Here is a 17,594-nt window from a genome sequence, read left to right on the forward strand (position 1 = left end):
CCAGCTGTGAAGTATAGATCTGTGTGACTGCCCTTTTATTTGCCCGTTTCGACGGCGAACCCGCGACAATATTTTAAAGTGATTTTTTTGTTTAATAATTTGCTTTGGTTTGCTGGAAAGAGCAGACAGTGAGCTTTAAGCGACAATTGTTCCAGTTTCTGGTTCAAAGTGTAATTTTATGTACTGAATGCCCATCTTTCATGTGTTTAATGTTGCAAGTATGTTCACTCTAGTTACACATATTCATTGACTCGGGATGGATTAAAAAATATTGAAATGGTTATGCACATTGAACACAAATATTTCCATCGTTCATTGATGTACTCATGCAAATCGCAGTGCCTCATTTTTTTGTGCTTACGTTGAAAAGAGCCGAATTGGGCCGAGTTTGACTGCATCCTTCCATCCCCACCGTAAATAATTAATTGCTACCTACATTTTTGGGGGGGGGGGAGTGCATTGCTTCCATTGACCAGTTTTTAGTAGAATTTTGGAGGTATTGTTTTGCTGGTGGTCGAGAGTTCCATATACGGAAACCCCACGCACAAACCCTAAGAGACTGGTCTGAAAAATTCTGTTTTCTAAGTAAACGACTTGGTTTTTTCCCTCCTAAATTGAATTTTTCTGGACATGTGTTTGCTCTCTGAAGGCTAATAGGTGAGGGGGATAATTACTGGCGTCCGTATATGGAACTCTTCCCGAGCCAACCTTGTCCCAGCGATTACTTTTTCCAATGGAGAGCAGTCGGTTGTGAGGGGCAGTGTGATGAGAACACAATCAGGACGAGGTTAGTTGAGAGCAAAGATCGTATAGCGCCGCGAGTGAACCCGATGAGCTGATCTTTAGAAAATATTGAGGGCGCTAAAACAGTTTGTCTATAAACAGAAACTGCACTAACACTCGTGATTTTGATATCCACTTCATGCACGTACGTGCGTATGTACCGCCTCCGAAGTCTTGCTTTGGTCTTGGCCAAGCTTTGGTAAGAGAACTTTGAACGAGCAAACTGTTGTGCCCAACTTTTTTGTGCTTTTGGAGGTCATGGCTTGTACGGGGATTGTAAAGTTAGTGACCCAGTTCCTGTAGAAGGGAGAGAGCTTTAGCCTGATTTTGCTTTTGAATTCACCTTGGTCATGTTGGTAGATGACTGTCATGCTTAATAACTAATAAGGGTTAATATGAAAAGATGTGCGCCCCAACGCCAACCATACTCAGACTCTCAGAGTGAGATCCTTGAAATCCCCACTCTTCGAGAGATAACACGCACACCAGATTCCTGTTTTATCATTCAGAGGATACCGTGTCCAGGAACCCGCAACGACAATGACAAGTCCTGAGGAAAACGTGCCTGGTGTCGGTTCCTTGCTCATCAGTTGGGCCCTGGAGTATGACACGCAGAAGATTGTCCACATCAAGAACAAGACCATAGGCTTCTTGAACAGGTTAATCCAACTGGCAATCGTAGCCTATGTCATTGGGTAAGTTCACAGTAAGTTGCTTGCGGATGAAGAAGACCCATCTATTAAGCCCCACCCCCTTATATTTTGACCAAGCACTGTGTGGGACAGGTATCTGGAGCATTTCGTGTTGTATTGGACCGACACACACACATTGATGTTGTTGCCAGGTGTGCCGTGGGCAGGCTAATACTTAGTCCATTGAGTCAATCAAAAGGCTGAAATGAAAGAAAGACTTGTTTGCCCAATTGTACCACAGATATGCCATCATTTACAAGAAGGCTTACCAGTCCACAGACACCGTTATTAGCTCAGTGACGACCAAGCTGAAAGGAGTGTCCTATACCAACATCAGTGGACTGCCAGATCTCAACATTAAAGACACAACACCTTATGACAGGATCTGGGACGTCTCTGACTATGTCGTTCCTCCGCAGGTACCGAGTCCAAATGAAAAGAAAAAATTGTTTTCAACCCACTTTGGCCAGAAAAATTTGTGTCCCCACCACCTTCTTTCTATTGACAATTGCCCCTCCCATTTCAGGGGGGGGGGTGAAATGGGAAAATCAAAGACTTTGGAAAAAAAAGAAGAGTGCCTTAGATGGAAGCAGGTGTAACCATGGTAATTGGTAACAGCTGCAAAGCATGCACGTGGCTAGCTCATTGTTACACAAATCATAGAAACTGGAGGGTAGCTCCCAAGAAACTTTCCTCATCTTGTTTTGATAACCTCATCCTCAAAAATAAATAGAGATCTTGAATCGTCCTTGTTTGATGTTCACAAAAAACAGGTTTATAAAAAAAAATAACTAGGAATATTTTATGTGAATTGACATCGAAGCCTGCCATTAAGCTGTCTTTCACTAAACTTCCCCCATAACGAATTGCTTCATTAGCACTTAGACCCGCTGTCTCTGTACAGGCTTCAGAGGCTATTGTGTGCAGTCAAAAAGTGAGGGCAAGTGGGATTGGGGCTCTGGCTAGTGGGATTGGGGCTCTGGCTAGTGGCTGGTCAACGTGCGATCTTTGTCCAGTTGCATTTGGAATGCGTACCAGGGAAGATGTGACTTGGTCAAATGAGAAGAATATAGACCTATTAATAGGCGTCTGTTCTCCTGGCCCCCAAGGGGAGGATGACCTAGTGGTCAGGGTACATGACTCGTGGTCAGGACAAGGGTTTGAATCTTGCCTTTGGCCATAAGGTGTGACCTCGGGCAAGCCATTTCACCCCTAGTTGCCTCATTCCATTCACAGAGTAATGCAAAGAAGTGCCAGCATAGGGGAATAGAAATTATTCTTAGTCGTTTTATGCCAAGGCCATTGGAGATGTTACGCCCCAACTATAGTTGGGACAGTCCCAACTGTAATACTGCAGTTGGGCTGGCCCAACTATTGTTGACCCATGTCTGTGGGAAATGTCTCAACATTATCCAAGTCAATGTGTCTCACACTTGACACAATTCATCTAAAATGTGGCACTTCATCAGTTCATCTAGCCCTGTGACCTATGACATGACATTTGTAAACAATATGACTTTGGCACATGCTGGGCACATCATGCACACAGGACCTCTCTGCTGTAGTTGGGCCGGCCCAACTGTAGCACTCTAGTTGGAACGGGCCCAACGATAGTTGGGACTGATGCTATAGCTGGGGCGTAACAGAGATAAGCAGTACACCAGCCTGACAGGTCAGTTGGCTTGGGACCAAAGGAAGACCGTTAGAGGATAGGGAGTGTAACAGCGTACCAAACATTTACCATGATTTACATGTACCATGACGATCGTTTGTGGGTGCAGTTCATGCATTATACCATTGCAGTGACATCGCCACCCTCTTCCACTGACAGGCATCTTGGGGACACGAGAAACGATTGACGTTTCTGTGATTTTTGTCTTTCTTTCAGCAATCGAATGCTTTTTTCGTCATGACCAACATGATCATTACCCCGAATCAACAGAGAGGACAGTGTCCAGAGGTAAATGAAACATTCTTTTCGGGTGTGCAATTCTTTGTATGAATAACTACATTTAGAGGGCACATTTTACTCAACACATTCGACGGTCACAGCAAATTACTCTTTCATTGTATTGGTAATCGGGTTCTTGTCAGTGTTTCATTGTGTTGACAAGCATTTGTACCGGCCTTTATGTGGGTCTGTTCTTGTTTGTTAGGGAGAAACGTTTTCCATTATACAAATGCCAAACAGTCCCATAGTGTTACAGAAATTCAACTTGGCAACATATCACATACATGTGTGTGAACTGGTTTGAAGGACAATCGTGAACACAAGACTTGTTTTCCTCTGACTGGTGGCAGAAGCAGTGGCAGGAGAGTAGTTTTGCTCTTTGCTGTTGTGGTTTGGAAGGTTCACAGATCAGCCTTGTCTAGAATACTGGAATCGAAACCTAGAATCTTAAACTGGAAAATTCACGGAAACTGGTGTCTACAGATTTATCTTGCACGTTCATTCACCCATGCCCTTGTTGTTTCTCCTGATATAGGACCCACGTGTTCCCAATGTTGGCTGTACACCAGCAAAAGAATCACAGGACTGTGTGAAGGGTGAACCAGTCATCAATGGGAATGGTATTGGCTTTCTCAGTTTCTTGGGGGCGGGACTTGAGGAGGTTGCTTCTTGACTGATTCATGAAAAGACGAAGAGCAATTCTTTTCTCTCCAAAGACCTACTTTATCATTATTATTATTATGGTTTATTTGACTGTCCATCTGCTTCGTAAGTGTGACGTCACTTCAGTTTAAACCACGCCTGCTGCACATGCACTGCACACAGATGTACATGCATTGATCGCTGTTTACTTGAAACTACGGAACTGGAAGTTAACGCACAGATTCAGCACAGATCATCCATTGGGAGCCTGCTAAAGGTGGCACGTCCGCCATTGTGACGAAGTCACTTATGAACTGGATAGCAGCCCGCAGGCTTACACAAGATAATATTAAAATGACAAAGATTATAACATGTAAATTTAATGTACATGTCATATTACCGTAAAAATTGTGGAATAAAAATATGATAGCTGCGAAAGAAATGAAAGAAATACCACCAAAACGCCTTGCACTATCATAGCACGAAAAGCCAAATAACCAGATAAACAAAACAGACATGAGGACAGAAAACACATATACCACCTAGAAGCCAACAAACCAAAACCTGACATCACCATCCAACAAACACACCATACAAAGAGATTACAAGTACACCAACATATACATTGCCTATAGATAAAGATTACTTGGTGTTAGATGGCAGGAATAGATGAATTCAAGAGTCGGGTAAGGTAAGGGATTGGGCTTTTGTTGAAACGATTGGTTTTACATGAGTATTCCTCAAATTTTCTACTATAACTAAGATTCATTGTATGGGTGCTCTTAGATTTAGTGAACCATTCATTAAATCTGCCTGAGTTGAATGACTTAAGGGCAAACGTAGCACATAGGTGAAGTCTTCTATTCACCAATGTTTCAAGGCCTAAATCAGTTAAAGCCAGGTCATATTGTGTGTATAGTTGGCCCAGTATGACACAGCACACTCTTTTGTGAATGGATTCTAGGTTATCCGATTGAGTACGAGTAAGCCCAGCATGCCACATTGTTAAATGTCTGTTATAAAATTAAAAGCCATGAAACACTAGCAATTACCAAACCCCTGAGCTTGTCCAAGTCAGGGGTCAAAACACCAAGCCCATTCATTCATGGAACAATTGAATTTTCGTTATATCTACTGTTTTAACTCTCCTTCCCTTGAGCCTTGTTATGTTTTCTGAACATGTGCCGATGTCTATCTGGTTACCCTCCCCCAGGAGTTAGAACGGGCAAGTGTGTGCCTTACTACTATCCCAACGGAACTGAAACTTACACATGTGAGATTGAGGCTTGGTGCCCAGTTGAGTATGACGTGAACCCAACGTAAGTTTCATTTCCCTCCTTAATTCCTTCTCAAGTCTCTGAATTACTATTTAATATGAATGATGTCAGTGTTTATTTACATTGCAATTTCGCCACGGCCACCGCAGCCTTGGCGGTAGGTGCACTTACAATTGACAGCGGTGCCCTGAAAATTTCCCCTTTGTCCACGGCCAAAGCTGGCCGTGTGGCCCATTTGTCCTGGCTGTGGTGCCCCTTCAAACGATACCCTTTATTTCCCAAACGTTTCCAACTTCACATTCACATGAATATTTTCTGTTGAGCAAGATCATCTTCTGGCCACATGGGTGCACAGCCAGGCCAGCGGAGCAGGTGTGTGGAGCCAGCCAGCCTACCCCGGCATAAGGTGCAGCAACCTGGCTGGCATATGCATAGATGGGCTTAAGCCTTGTCATGGGTGCACAGCCAGGCCAGCGGAGCAGGTGTGTGGAGCCAGCCAGCCTACCCCGGCATAAGGTGCAGCAACCTGGCTGGCATATGCATAGATGGGCTTAAGCCTTGTCATGGGTGCACAGCCAGGCCAGCGGAGCAGGTGTGTGGAGCCAGCCAGCCAGCCTACCCCGGCATAAGGTGCAGCAACCTGGCTGGCATATGCAGGCTTAAGCCTTGTCCGAAACGGGCCTCCACAGCTAGGTCTTTTGCCCCCCCCCAGTTTCAGATTGTGTATGCATGCATGCAGTGGACTCAACTACACGTGCGTTACTTATTCTTACATGACATAACGGGTCGTTCAACTTTATGGCGCAGGGGGATGTGGTCAGTAAGCGTGCGCTGTGCAGTCGAAAAAGATGCATCAAATTCAAACAAAACATGTTCTCTTTGTTTAATCTATGGTTTCATTCACTGGAATTCTTTTGTATGAATTAATTTTCTCTAAATTAAGAAATACTTTGTCGGAAAATGTGCCTGTTCCATCCCGTAATAATCATCCTGTTTTGTCATAAGAAATTTTTCATGTGTTTACGGGGTTATTAAATATTTAAATATGACAGCTCCAGCACATAAAACACAATTTTTCGTTTTTCCAGTTTCTAAGCTCGTTTTGCAGACTAATTTTACACCTTGGTCTCTGTGCCTTTCCTTTGTAGAAATTTTGGCCTTGTTGCCCCTGATACTGGCCGCGGTGCCCCCTAAAGTGTCCCATTTCTTGAGGCCAAAATGGCAGAGCCCCCAAAAAGTCAAAATTCAAGCCCTGATTTTTTTTTAAGTGAAGAATCCCAGTCACTTCTCATGATGTCATGACTCCTTTTTCTGTTGGGTCCTACTCGGGCTAATTTCCTCCTGGGTCCATCTCAATTCCCAGGTGGGAGGATCAGCCACTTGGGTCTGTCCTTAAACCGGCATGAAAGACAACAGACTGCCCGTGCAGGTTCTGACAAAAGATTCCATGTATGCCCACAGTCTTAAAAGCATAAAGGAACACCCTCACTGGAAGACACTCAAGCACAGTCACTATGGTGTGACAGTGCTTGGGTCTGTTGACTGTTCCCTCATGAGTAAATGGGACATTTTGGTTGTTGTTTGCAGATGTTTAACAATTCATTAGACCGAATACAAACTGTATAAACAGGATATGGTACCATGCGTGAGTGGAGACCCAAAGTTTTACCATAAAGTGCTTTTTGTTTTCTGTTCTGACAAGTGTTGCATGTCTCATACTGTTTCTCGCCCCAAGTAAATCACACGGTATACATTGCAAGAAACATCTTGATTTTATTAGTTTGCGTACATTGAAGTGAAATTACTTTGTGAACAGCAAGCCACTGATTTGCACAAATGGGTTAGAGCATTCCATGGCTGAGCAGCGCCGCTTGTCGCCACGGATAATGCACAGTATTCGTTGTGTCGTTATACTTGGCCAAGGAAACAGTTGATCCAGGCGCCAATAGCCTGAGTAGCTGAAAGCGCCACTGAAAGAAAACAACGGTTGATCCATGCACTGAAGAGTGCAAACTGTCCATCACAGGCTTCAACATATAACTTGCATAAAATCAGCATGGCAGTGCTGTGTGGCCTACTCAACAGAACCATTGAAGGATGGACATGTACTGCATGCTTGCATGTTAGGAGTTCTACTTTAAACAAATGGCTTGGCACAAATGTGCTCAAATGCATCAGTATCGGTGTCCTTATATCAGAAAACAACCCCTTAGCTGGGGAGCATGGGCCACTGGTAAAATTTGGATTTGGCCACTGTGGAGAGTATTACTGAGCACAGAGAACATCGGGGATGAACACGAAAACGATGGACTAACTTGGTGTTTTTCTGCTCCTCAAAGCACTTCTTTTTCCATCCCACTGATAGGCAGAGCGAGCCCGTGCTGCAGGATGCAAAGCGTTTCACTGTTTTGATCAAGAACACAGCTACCTACCCCAAATTTCACTTCTCCAAGTAAGTACAGATTCCTCTTTATTCCCAAACAGCCCTCAGGAATTGGAGTGTGCGTGTGATCTGTTTTTCATTTCCTTTTCATTTGAAGATTTTTCTGGCTGAGTTTAACAAAGGTGGATCTGAACCGAACTCGATGTAGAATATAAACATTTTTCAGTAAAGCCTTTCAACTAGTCCCTTCCTGATTCAGAAAGTTACAGCCTTGTCGCAATGGAAAACATGAACTAATCTCTGAAAAGTGTTAATAGCAATTTCGATTTGAAAAAAAAAGGTTCATTTTTATTTTTTTTATTTCAGACGCAATATATTGGAAAGTTCCAACAAGAGTTATCTTTCAGGTTGTATGTACAACAATGAGACAGATCCTTTCTGTCCCATTTTCAAGCTCGGAGACATTGTTGCAGCAACTGGCGAGGATTTCAACAAATTAGCTTATAGTGTGAGTGGCATCATCATCACCTCCTTTTTCTTTACTCTTAAAGTTATTTCTGTCCTCAATTTAAAACTAAAATAAACCCCGCTGGCCCAGTGTAACATTGACTTTGGATAGTCTGAAATTTTGAGAATCCTTGTCCTTTCTGGTGTCAGGGGGGTGTCATTGGAATTTCAATCAACTGGGATTGTAACCTGGACTACTCGTGGAAAGACTGTACACCACTTTACACATTCTCAAGGATTGACAACAGCGAGGCGAAGTTGGCAAAGGGCTACAACTTCAGGTAAAGATCCCATGAGGCTTGAGGTTCAAGGGGTGTGATGGAGGGCATGGAATGATAGAAGAATGCCACCATCCATGAGGTTCATGGAGTGTGATAGAGAGCATTAGGGGTACTTGGGATGCGATGAAGGGCATAGCATGGCAGAATAATGCCACCATCATCAAGGTTGGTTGGCAAAGGGGTACAACCTAAAGTACAGATGGTTGAAGCTTGAGATTTTAGGGGTTTGATAGGCATAGAATGACAAAAGAATGCTGCTGTTCTGAAGGCTCTAGGGATGTGACTAGGGCAAAGAATGGTAGAAGAATACCACCAGCCGTGAGGTTGTAGGGCTGTGGTGGCAGGTATAGAGTGGTAGATGAAAGGTGAATGATGTAATTAAGGGAATAGAATCCCAGAATAATGCCACTACCTTTGATGATCAACATAAAAGGGGCAAAGTTGGTAAAGGGGTTCAACTTCAGGTGCGGGTCCTTGAAACCCGAGGTTCTAGGGGGATGATGAAGCCTGGAGGGCACAGAATGGCAGAAATGCCACTACCTGTGAAATTCTATGGGTTTGATAGAGGGCATGGAACAGCAGAAGAATGCTACTTTTCTTGAGGTTGTAGGGGTGTGATGGAGGACATGGGATGGCAGAAGAACGCCACCATCTTTGAGGTTGTATGGGTGTGATGGAGGACATGGGATGGCAGAAGAACGCCACCATCTTTGAGGTTGTATGGGTGTGATGGAGGACATGGGATGGCAGAAGAATGCCACCATCTTTGAGGTTGTATGGGTGTGATGGAGGACATGGGATGGCAGAAGAATGCCACCATCTTTGAGGTTGTATGGGTGTGATGGAGGACATGGGATGGCAGAAGAACGCCACCATCTTTGAGGTTGTATGGGTGTGATGGAGGACATGGGATGGCAGAAGAACGCCACCATCTTTGAGGTTGTATGGGTGTGATGGAGGACATGGGATGGCAGAAGAACGCCACCATCTTTGAGGTTGTATGGGTGTGATGGAGGACATGGGATGGCAGAAGAACGCCACCATCTTTGAGGTTGTATGGGTGTGATGGAGGACATGGGATGGCAGAAGAACGCCACCATCTTTGAGGTTGTATGGGTGTGATGGAGGACATGGGATGGCAGAAGAACGCCACCATCTTTGAGGTTGTATGGGTGTGATGGAGGACATGGGATGGCAGAAGAACGCCACCATCTTTGAGGTTGTATGGGTGTGATGGAGGACATGGGATGGTAGAAGAACGCCACCATCTTTGAGGTTGTATGGGTGTGATGGAGGACATGGGATGGCAGAAGAACGCCACCATCTTTGAGGTTGTATGGGTGTGATGGAGGACATGGGATGGCAGAAGAACGCCACCATCTTTGAGGTTGTATGGGTGTGATGGAGGACATGGGATGGCAGAAGAACGCCACCATCTTTGAGGTTGTATGGGTGTGATGGAGGACATGGGATGGTAGAAGAACGCCACCATCTTTGAGGTTGTATGGGTGTGATGGAGGACATGGGATGGCAGAAGAACGCTACCATCTTTGAGGTTGTATGGGTGTGATGGCTGGTATAGAGTGACAGAAGAAGGCTGCGATTGAGGTTCAAGGGGGTATGGTAAAATGCACAAAAATAACAGCATAATTCCACCATCCTTCAGGTTTTTGGAGTGTGGTACTAGGCACAGAATGGCAAAGAATGCCAGTGATTTCAAGGTTCAAGAGATGTCGTGGATGGCATAGAATGGCGGATGCTTACCCTTTTTAAAGGTTTTCGGGTTTGGTAGAGGGCACAGAATAGTAAAAGAATGCCCCTCTCCCCCAGGATCGACAACAGTGAGGGGAATGTGGCAAAGGGGTAGCCCTTCAGATGCGGGTCCGTGAGGATCTAGATGTGAAGTGGAGAGTGCAGAGAGCAAGGGACAGCCACTTGCCAATAAAAGACAGGATAGTGGTTAGATGGACTGGAGGAAAATCGCCTGTAGTGTTGATAGGGTTTTTCTGATCTGACATGCTGCGCATAGCAGCCAAGGACGATACTGATTTTAAAGAAAAGTTTGGTGAAATGGTGAAAATCTGCTGATGTAATACACAGGATGACTTTCATAGACTGAAATAATGAACAGGTAAATTGTAATGGGTGTGTTTTTGTTTGGTGTAATATCAAAGCTGGTCCACAGAAAGATTACGGAGTCCTTGTGAAATAAACTTTTGATGCCCAGACGGTATCTTGGTGTTTGTTGAGATCTGCCACCTTTGTAGAGATGCAAAGTAGTTTTGCCAAAGGCATTGAGTTCTGAACAAATCAGTGGACTTGCAGAAGAAAGTTCTGAGTGCTTGTGAACTTTTGTCTATTCCAGGTTTTCCAATTATTACCAGAATGAGACAGGCATAGACACGCGTACGTTGTTCAAAGCCTATGGGATCTTGTTTGAAGTTATTGTGACTGGAACGGCAGGCAAGTTTGACTTTGTGCCTCTGATGCTGAATATTGGAACGGGCTTGGCTCTGCTGACAATGGTAGGTAGTGAGGGTAAAGGTAGAAAGGTGGAAGGGTGGGGGTCTTCACTGACTAGTAGATAGCTGAGATAGGGGTGAGGAAAATGGGAGATGGGTGTTTTGCTGTCTGTGGTAAGTTCCATTTTATATTATTTAGTGACTTCATAATTAGAGAATCCGCGCAGGCCTTCTTGTGGCTTACGGAATTCATTCCACAACAGAGAAATGAAACATACATGTAGTTCAACCTGCTGAAGTAGGTTTGATCTATTTTATTCGTTAAATTGTTTATTACTTTTAAAAATCATAATTAGTGATTAATGTTTTTGTGCTTGCTATTTTTTTATGTACTTTTAATATATTTTACATGTATTTTAATTAGAATATGTAACATTCTTGTAATTTAGCTTGTTGGCCGTGATAAGAATGAAATAAGCTAATGATTGAATAATGAATACCCAGCTAGATTTTTCTTCTGGAAGAAAACAATGTGGAGTGCATTCCATTTCTTTGTAAATGTAAATCAAACGTGGTACCTCCATTCTTTGTATAGTCCACAGTTGCCTGTGACATCATTGTGTGTTACATCATGAAAGGACACGAGTACTACAAAAAGAAGAAATATCTCACCGTGAAGCCTGACGCCGAAGTCAATGTGGATTATGAAGTAAGTTCATTGTCGTCTACTTCACATTCTCTTACGCTTTTTAAGGACCTGGTCACAGATTCAAGGTTTGAGGTTTGTCTTGGTACATTTTGTTTGTGGGTCATTCCATAAGGTTGGGGGCACAATTTGTGATGGTGTCCTTGTGACATGGGTAACTTTTACCAGCTGTCATGGCCTGTAGAGTAGGTCATTTACTCTGTAAAAATAACACACACCTCTGTATTCAGCCTTGCAAGATGTATAACAATGTCAATTTGGAATCCACATGCAGGGAAATAGCTGTTCATTTTTACAGAACCCACGTAACAATGGACAGTGTCAGAAATTATGCCCCAACCTCATGGGAATGACCCCTGTAGCACTGTTTGCAGTGTCTGGGTATATCTGTTGTAATGATGTACAAGCATGAAAGCATCAGGCTTTCGCGATGTACTCCTGAGGTTGTCTGGTGGGAAGGTTGAAAAACAAAGCTGCCTGAAATGACATTCCTCGCTGATACTTGGACTTTACAGGTGTAGGACCCTAGTAAGAGTGCTTTCATTAGCACTGGCCTGTCAACCTGTTGCAATCCACATGACTGACATTCGGTTTTCATTGTCAGTATCCTTGGCCCTGTAAACTGGAAATGTTCCCTGTTGATTTATTTAAAAACAAGAAGTCATGAGGCTTGGTTTTTTTGTCACTTCCTGTTCCGTAGGGCGAGACACAGAGCTTGTTGAGGGAAGTCTCAAGTTAGATACTAGTTTGAGGGACAATGTAAGCATTCACAGTGAATATAATCATCCATCATCATCAATCACAGTCTAATTCATTTCATGCCATGGCCGATAAGTTGTTCACCATCATACTTCTTCAGACATTTCCTCTTTTTCATTGCAAACTGCAGCATACAAGGACAAGCCATGGTTGAAAATCTAGAAGTCACCAATTGTGAGCCTCACCTAATTAGAAAGAATATCTAAAGTGCATTTGAAGCAGGTGACAATATCCCACAGAAGCTGCTTGTTAAGGTGACTTACATTGAACACTGTTAGTACATTCCATCAGACTCAAGAGTGTTAATCAAGTCTTTGAATTTTTCACAAGTCCCTAAAGCCCTCATATTTTTCTGAGTCATCACAAATCCTCAAAGTCCCAAAGTCTGCACAGTTATGAAACTCCTCACAAGTCCCTAAAGTCCTCACATTTCTCTGAGTCATCACAATTCCTCAAAGTCCCAAAGTCTACTTCGTTCTGAAAGTCATCACAAGTCCATAAAGTCCTCTCAATTCCTCAAAGTCCCAAAAGTTCTCACAGTCCTCAAAGTCACTGTTAGGCCTCCAAGTCCTAACAATGCCTGGGACTTCTCGCAGCGATCACAAGTAATCCCAAGCCAGTTGCAGATCATTCAGTCCCATCAAATCAGATCACAAGCTATTCCAATAAACTGTAACTTGAGATCCCTGGATTATACTGTGATGTACCTTTCTTTAATTAGATGACTACTCTGACCAGTTTCATGATCCTAGTGTGCAATTTATTTGAGAAAGAACTTGCTCGTTCTGCCATTTTCTGACGGACAACTTTTTTCTTCCATGTATTCAGTCCTGCCAATAAGTTTCAAATTAGTCACATTTTTCTGCTAATACCGGAATGCTTTTGAAAAGGAATGGGAGTGAAATGTTATGGCCTTGGAATGACTCAGTGCATTTTCTCAGGTTTGAAAAGCTTGTTAGAATATAAGCAATTACATGTGTTCATATAGGTTTTTCCCGGCCAATTCCAGCAAAACCTGTGCGTGATTTTCTTTTTTGTTTGCAGTAAATCTATTTCGCATTCTGAGTGTTCCATTTAGGAGTAGGCCTATTGGAGAAGTGAAATGCCGCTGGTCTTCTGTTGCAAGCAGTTGTGTACGATACCCTTGGTCCCTAATCATTGGGAATGATTCCCTCATGCCCTTTATTTTGCGTTTGTACACTTTGCCTATTTTCTTGAGTCAAATCAGAAAGGTTTTATTTTGCTCTTTTTTGTGTGCACTGATGCAGATCTTTTGTGTTTCCTATCCGATTATTGGGACCATTTCAAAATGTACAAATCAAGATAACAAAAGCTCAGGGGAAAAATCCAGGATTGACCTTAAAACACAAAAAGGGGAAAAAAAGGGGGGGAAAAATTTGTTAACAGGCCTTTCTCTGCGTTATTCCTCTGGAAAGCTTTCCCTTTCTACGAACCTCAGTTTTTTGGTTAGAACCCGGCCGGCGACATTTTGGTATAAAGTCACATTGACCAAAACTCATGATCCACCGTTAAACCTTTTTTCCTAGGAAATCAGATTTTATATAGCCTGAAAACCCTTATTACTGGATTAAATTTAAATTCATACAGTGAAACAAGATTGCTTATTGACTAAATCAAATGCCTGATCAACCTCTTTTGAAGCCCTTTGACGAATGTAAAATGATGAAAATGACCTTTGAATTTGAATGGATTTATTTCCCTGGAGAATGCTCAATCACGAAATCGAATGCCTGCTTTTGGTTATTGAATGCTCGTGTGAAGGATCATTCGTTGAAAACAAAATTAAATGGGCCATGTGTTAAACCTATAGTACATTTGAAGGCTCTCACTCCCAGCTGTGAATGTATTGAAGAGCACTGCATCGGTAAATTTACAGTGGCCCGATCTTTACGCTGATATTTTTCTTTACAGGTGTATATATTTTCAGTGTCAGAAATACATTGTTTATAGTTTTGTTTCAGTACAGTGTGTTTTCACCTCGTAGGTATTTAATATGCATGTGTGTTCATTTCAAGCTGCCATTTGCAATAAAACACTTCTCATTCGGGGGTGAGATTTCTCAGCTATTAAGCTGATTGAGCTTTTTTGTTTTTTTTTGTTTTGGATTTCAGCTATTTTTCCTCACTGGCTGGGTACAAAAGTATAGGAGATTTTCACAGTTCAGCTTCTTTATGCCTTTTTTTCAGCTGTTTTCAGCTATTTTTATCATTGGTCAATCCCATCCCTGCTCACTGTAATGTACATGTTGCAGTGTGCTTTAGTTGTGAGGGATGAGTTTTGGCACACGTTGGGGGTGCACTGGTTTGTATAAACGAAGGACATTTTTTTAATAGAATGTGCCCAATTGTGATAGCACCTTTGCACCAGAGGAAGGCAGTCAAGTTGCATAGAATCTGTCTATTGAACAGGGTTTCCGTTTCATTTTGACTGCATTGCTGCAGTAATGGAGTACACAGTTACCAGATGTTCCTCATTTTGAGTCAGTTTCCACAAGATTAGGTGATTTTTTCGTGACTGATGGACGTGAACATACATGTAACTGATGGAATGACAGTGGACGAATTTGCAAATTTCTCTGTTCCCCATGACTGATTACTTTTCCAAATTTGCGTTCTTGTCTTTCAGCCCTTGGACAATGCATCAGTCTGTTCCAAAGAAACAAATGAGGAATAACAAGAAGTTTGAGTTCCATCTGCAGGTGAAAGTGAGTGACTGTGAAGACACTATTTAAATTACAGTCAAACCTCATTAATAAGAGATCCCTTAGACTTGGCAGATGACCTTGTCATAACAGGAACCTTGTATTATCAAGAATGAAAACAATGAAACACAAAGGATTGGGACCTAAAAATTTCCTTGTAAAAAGCAGAGCCTTGTGTTAACAGTGTTCTTATTAACGAGGTTCAACTGTATTTATTGACAAAAACTCATGATTTGTTTTTAAAGATTAAGCCAAATGTTAGATTTTTTTTCAAATGTGTACAGTACTGTTGATTTATCTGACATTTACTTAGAGCTTGGCATTCCAAACTTTTGAAAGAACTTGAAATCTTCCACTTTAAACAGCTAAAAGATTCTGGTCTTGTTCGCAATTTTCAGAAAGTTGTTTCATTGTCCATTCCTTTTTCAATAAATGAATAAATTTGTACCTGATCGGTCAGAATGGACACTGATAGTGCCTTATCCAAGGGCAAGGATTATTAGCAGCCTAGTTATTAATTTTCAGTGATTTTTAGCAAATTTTACTTACTTTTTTCAAACGCCCCTTTAACTATGCTTTTTGTATGTTTTTCTCGTGAGTAACAATCTCGTTTTTTAGAAAAGACAGGGGTGCGTGGCGCGTATTGCATGAGGTGGCCCAGCCAACTAATGCTTTAATTTTTTAAAGACCAGCCACATGATGAGCTCTCAATTAATAGGAATGGCTAAAGTGTCTTAGGTACATGTATTTATGAATTTCAGTCAATTGATGTGCACTTCAAAGAGAAAAAGCTCCTAAAAGATTTCACCTTTGATCATTCTTGTTATCACAGGTTTATAATCTGCTTTGATTCATTGACTCAGAATTATTCGCTCGTGACATGGGTCTGAGAGGTCTCTACCATTTATCTAGTGAAATTGGTAATCATGTGTCTATATTAAGAAATAATTAAATGCCATTGACAAGGCTGAAATAAAACATGGAACTTTATCCAGATTCAGAGAGAAACTAATCTCTGAACTAGAAATTAATCTTTTGTACATATGTGCCTAACCGATACTAAGCAATATTGCAATTTCATATCAACCGTGCCAATTTTGTAAGTTTGATAAATGCAAAGTTCGAAGGCCATATTGTTTCAGTCTGCCTTTGTTCCAACTGCATATTTTGTAACATACTCTGTGTGGAATCATTTTCGTTGAGACTTTTTAGAGAGGAAATTCACTCATGGTGCCCTATCTTGATGAAATTAAGAAGGTCACATGCCAAAGTTTACTAGTTTGTTCATTCACACGTGGGGGGGGTAGAGCCATGTCAGTTTATTTCCCAAACTACACTCCTTACTGTAAACAGGAAAAAAGTTGTATAATTAATAAAGCACAGGTTGGGCATTTTCATTACGATTTGTGATTTAGTAAATTACCAGATTGAACCAGGTTGGCATTTACTCTACTATTAGAAATTAGGTTTCCCTTGCACTGTCTGCCACATTGTGGGCAGATGTAACATGTTTGGCCTACGTTTTTGTTCTGGTCTTTTGCTTGTCGTCGAGGTAAAAGTTTTTGCTGAAGAGAGCTATGCCTACTTTATTTTTACCCAAATCAGGGTAGTGTTTTCTCCGAATCATTATTTTTCTCAGAATCATAGTTTGCAGAGAGTGTTTAATTGTGACAGGTATCTTTTAGTGGTGATTATTTTTAAGTATTTTATTTTTTGAAAACTTTTTATATTAAGCTCCTCCAAGGTTTGATCAAAGTCCTTCCCCCCATCTGCTAATGCTACCACTCTTACCTACATATCAAGAATATGTTCGAAGAACTTAATTTAAAATCTGACGGTCCTGAATCTTCCATTTTAATTTAATGTTCAGTTTAAATTGAACCCAACTCCTGTTTTGAGAAAGGAAATGTATTTTTGGCAATAAATCGACCGATTGAAAGTAGGAAAATGATTTTCTTTAACGAATTGTGTGTTTCAAATTCCTTGGGATTGTTTTCATTGGGATCTCTACTACATGCTACATGTTCCCGTCAGGGATGGATTAAGGTTAGGAACAGTTGTGGGCGGGCCATGGCCTCCAACTGTTTAGTCGTTGACAGTGCAAATGCAAGGGAACGGTTGTCACCGCAGACATATACGTATGTGTCTGTAGTTGTCACGCTGGTTTCGATGAGCGCCACCAACTACCGATTATTAACTGAACCATTGTCTGCGCTGAGCAAAGTCCGCCTGTGGTCGCTTTGAGTTTGACAATTATCTTCGTCCTCGCAGGAAAGATCTCTGTATCTGACCACTCTGGTCGTTTCAGCTAGTTTGAAAAACAACCACCGACTGGACCTTATTAAATGATCTGAACAATTAGCTTTCCCACTTCACATTGTAGACCCCATCATCTTGTTTCTAAATGATCGATTGACGTACTGCGGGCC

At 42.0% G+C, this 17,594-nt stretch overlaps 2 protein-coding genes across 4 annotated transcripts in view; one reads left to right on the forward strand and one right to left on the reverse strand.

Moving 5' to 3' along the window:
- Window positions 1–17,594, reverse strand: part of LOC110988841 (GATOR1 complex protein DEPDC5-like) — a 127,457-nt gene that overhangs the window by 96,348 nt on the left and 13,515 nt on the right. The window lies entirely within an intron of this gene.
- p2rx4 (purinergic receptor P2X 4) lies at window positions 839–17,126 on the forward strand. Of its 2 annotated transcripts, XM_022252751.2 has the most exons (13): window positions 839–982; window positions 1,293–1,478; window positions 1,717–1,894; window positions 3,364–3,435; window positions 3,962–4,046; window positions 5,282–5,387; window positions 7,711–7,797; window positions 8,095–8,236; window positions 8,386–8,516; window positions 10,882–11,041; window positions 11,574–11,687; window positions 12,385–12,443; window positions 15,090–17,126. In XM_022252751.2, the coding sequence occupies exons 2-12, from the start codon at window positions 1,324–1,326 to the stop codon at window positions 12,421–12,423; spliced, it is 1,269 nt and encodes a 422-aa protein (XP_022108443.2). In that variant the 5' UTR covers window positions 839–982; window positions 1,293–1,323; the 3' UTR covers window positions 12,424–12,443; window positions 15,090–17,126. The 2 variants fall into 2 exon arrangements, with proteins under 2 accessions (XP_022108443.2, XP_022108441.2); XM_022252749.2 differs by lacking the exon at window positions 12,385–12,443.

This window comes from Acanthaster planci, linkage group LG09, assembly GCF_054643075.1.
Source record: "Acanthaster planci isolate LZ-2023a linkage group LG09, COTS_SCS, whole genome shotgun sequence".
Lineage (NCBI taxonomy): Eukaryota > Metazoa > Echinodermata > Asteroidea > Valvatida > Acanthasteridae > Acanthaster > Acanthaster planci.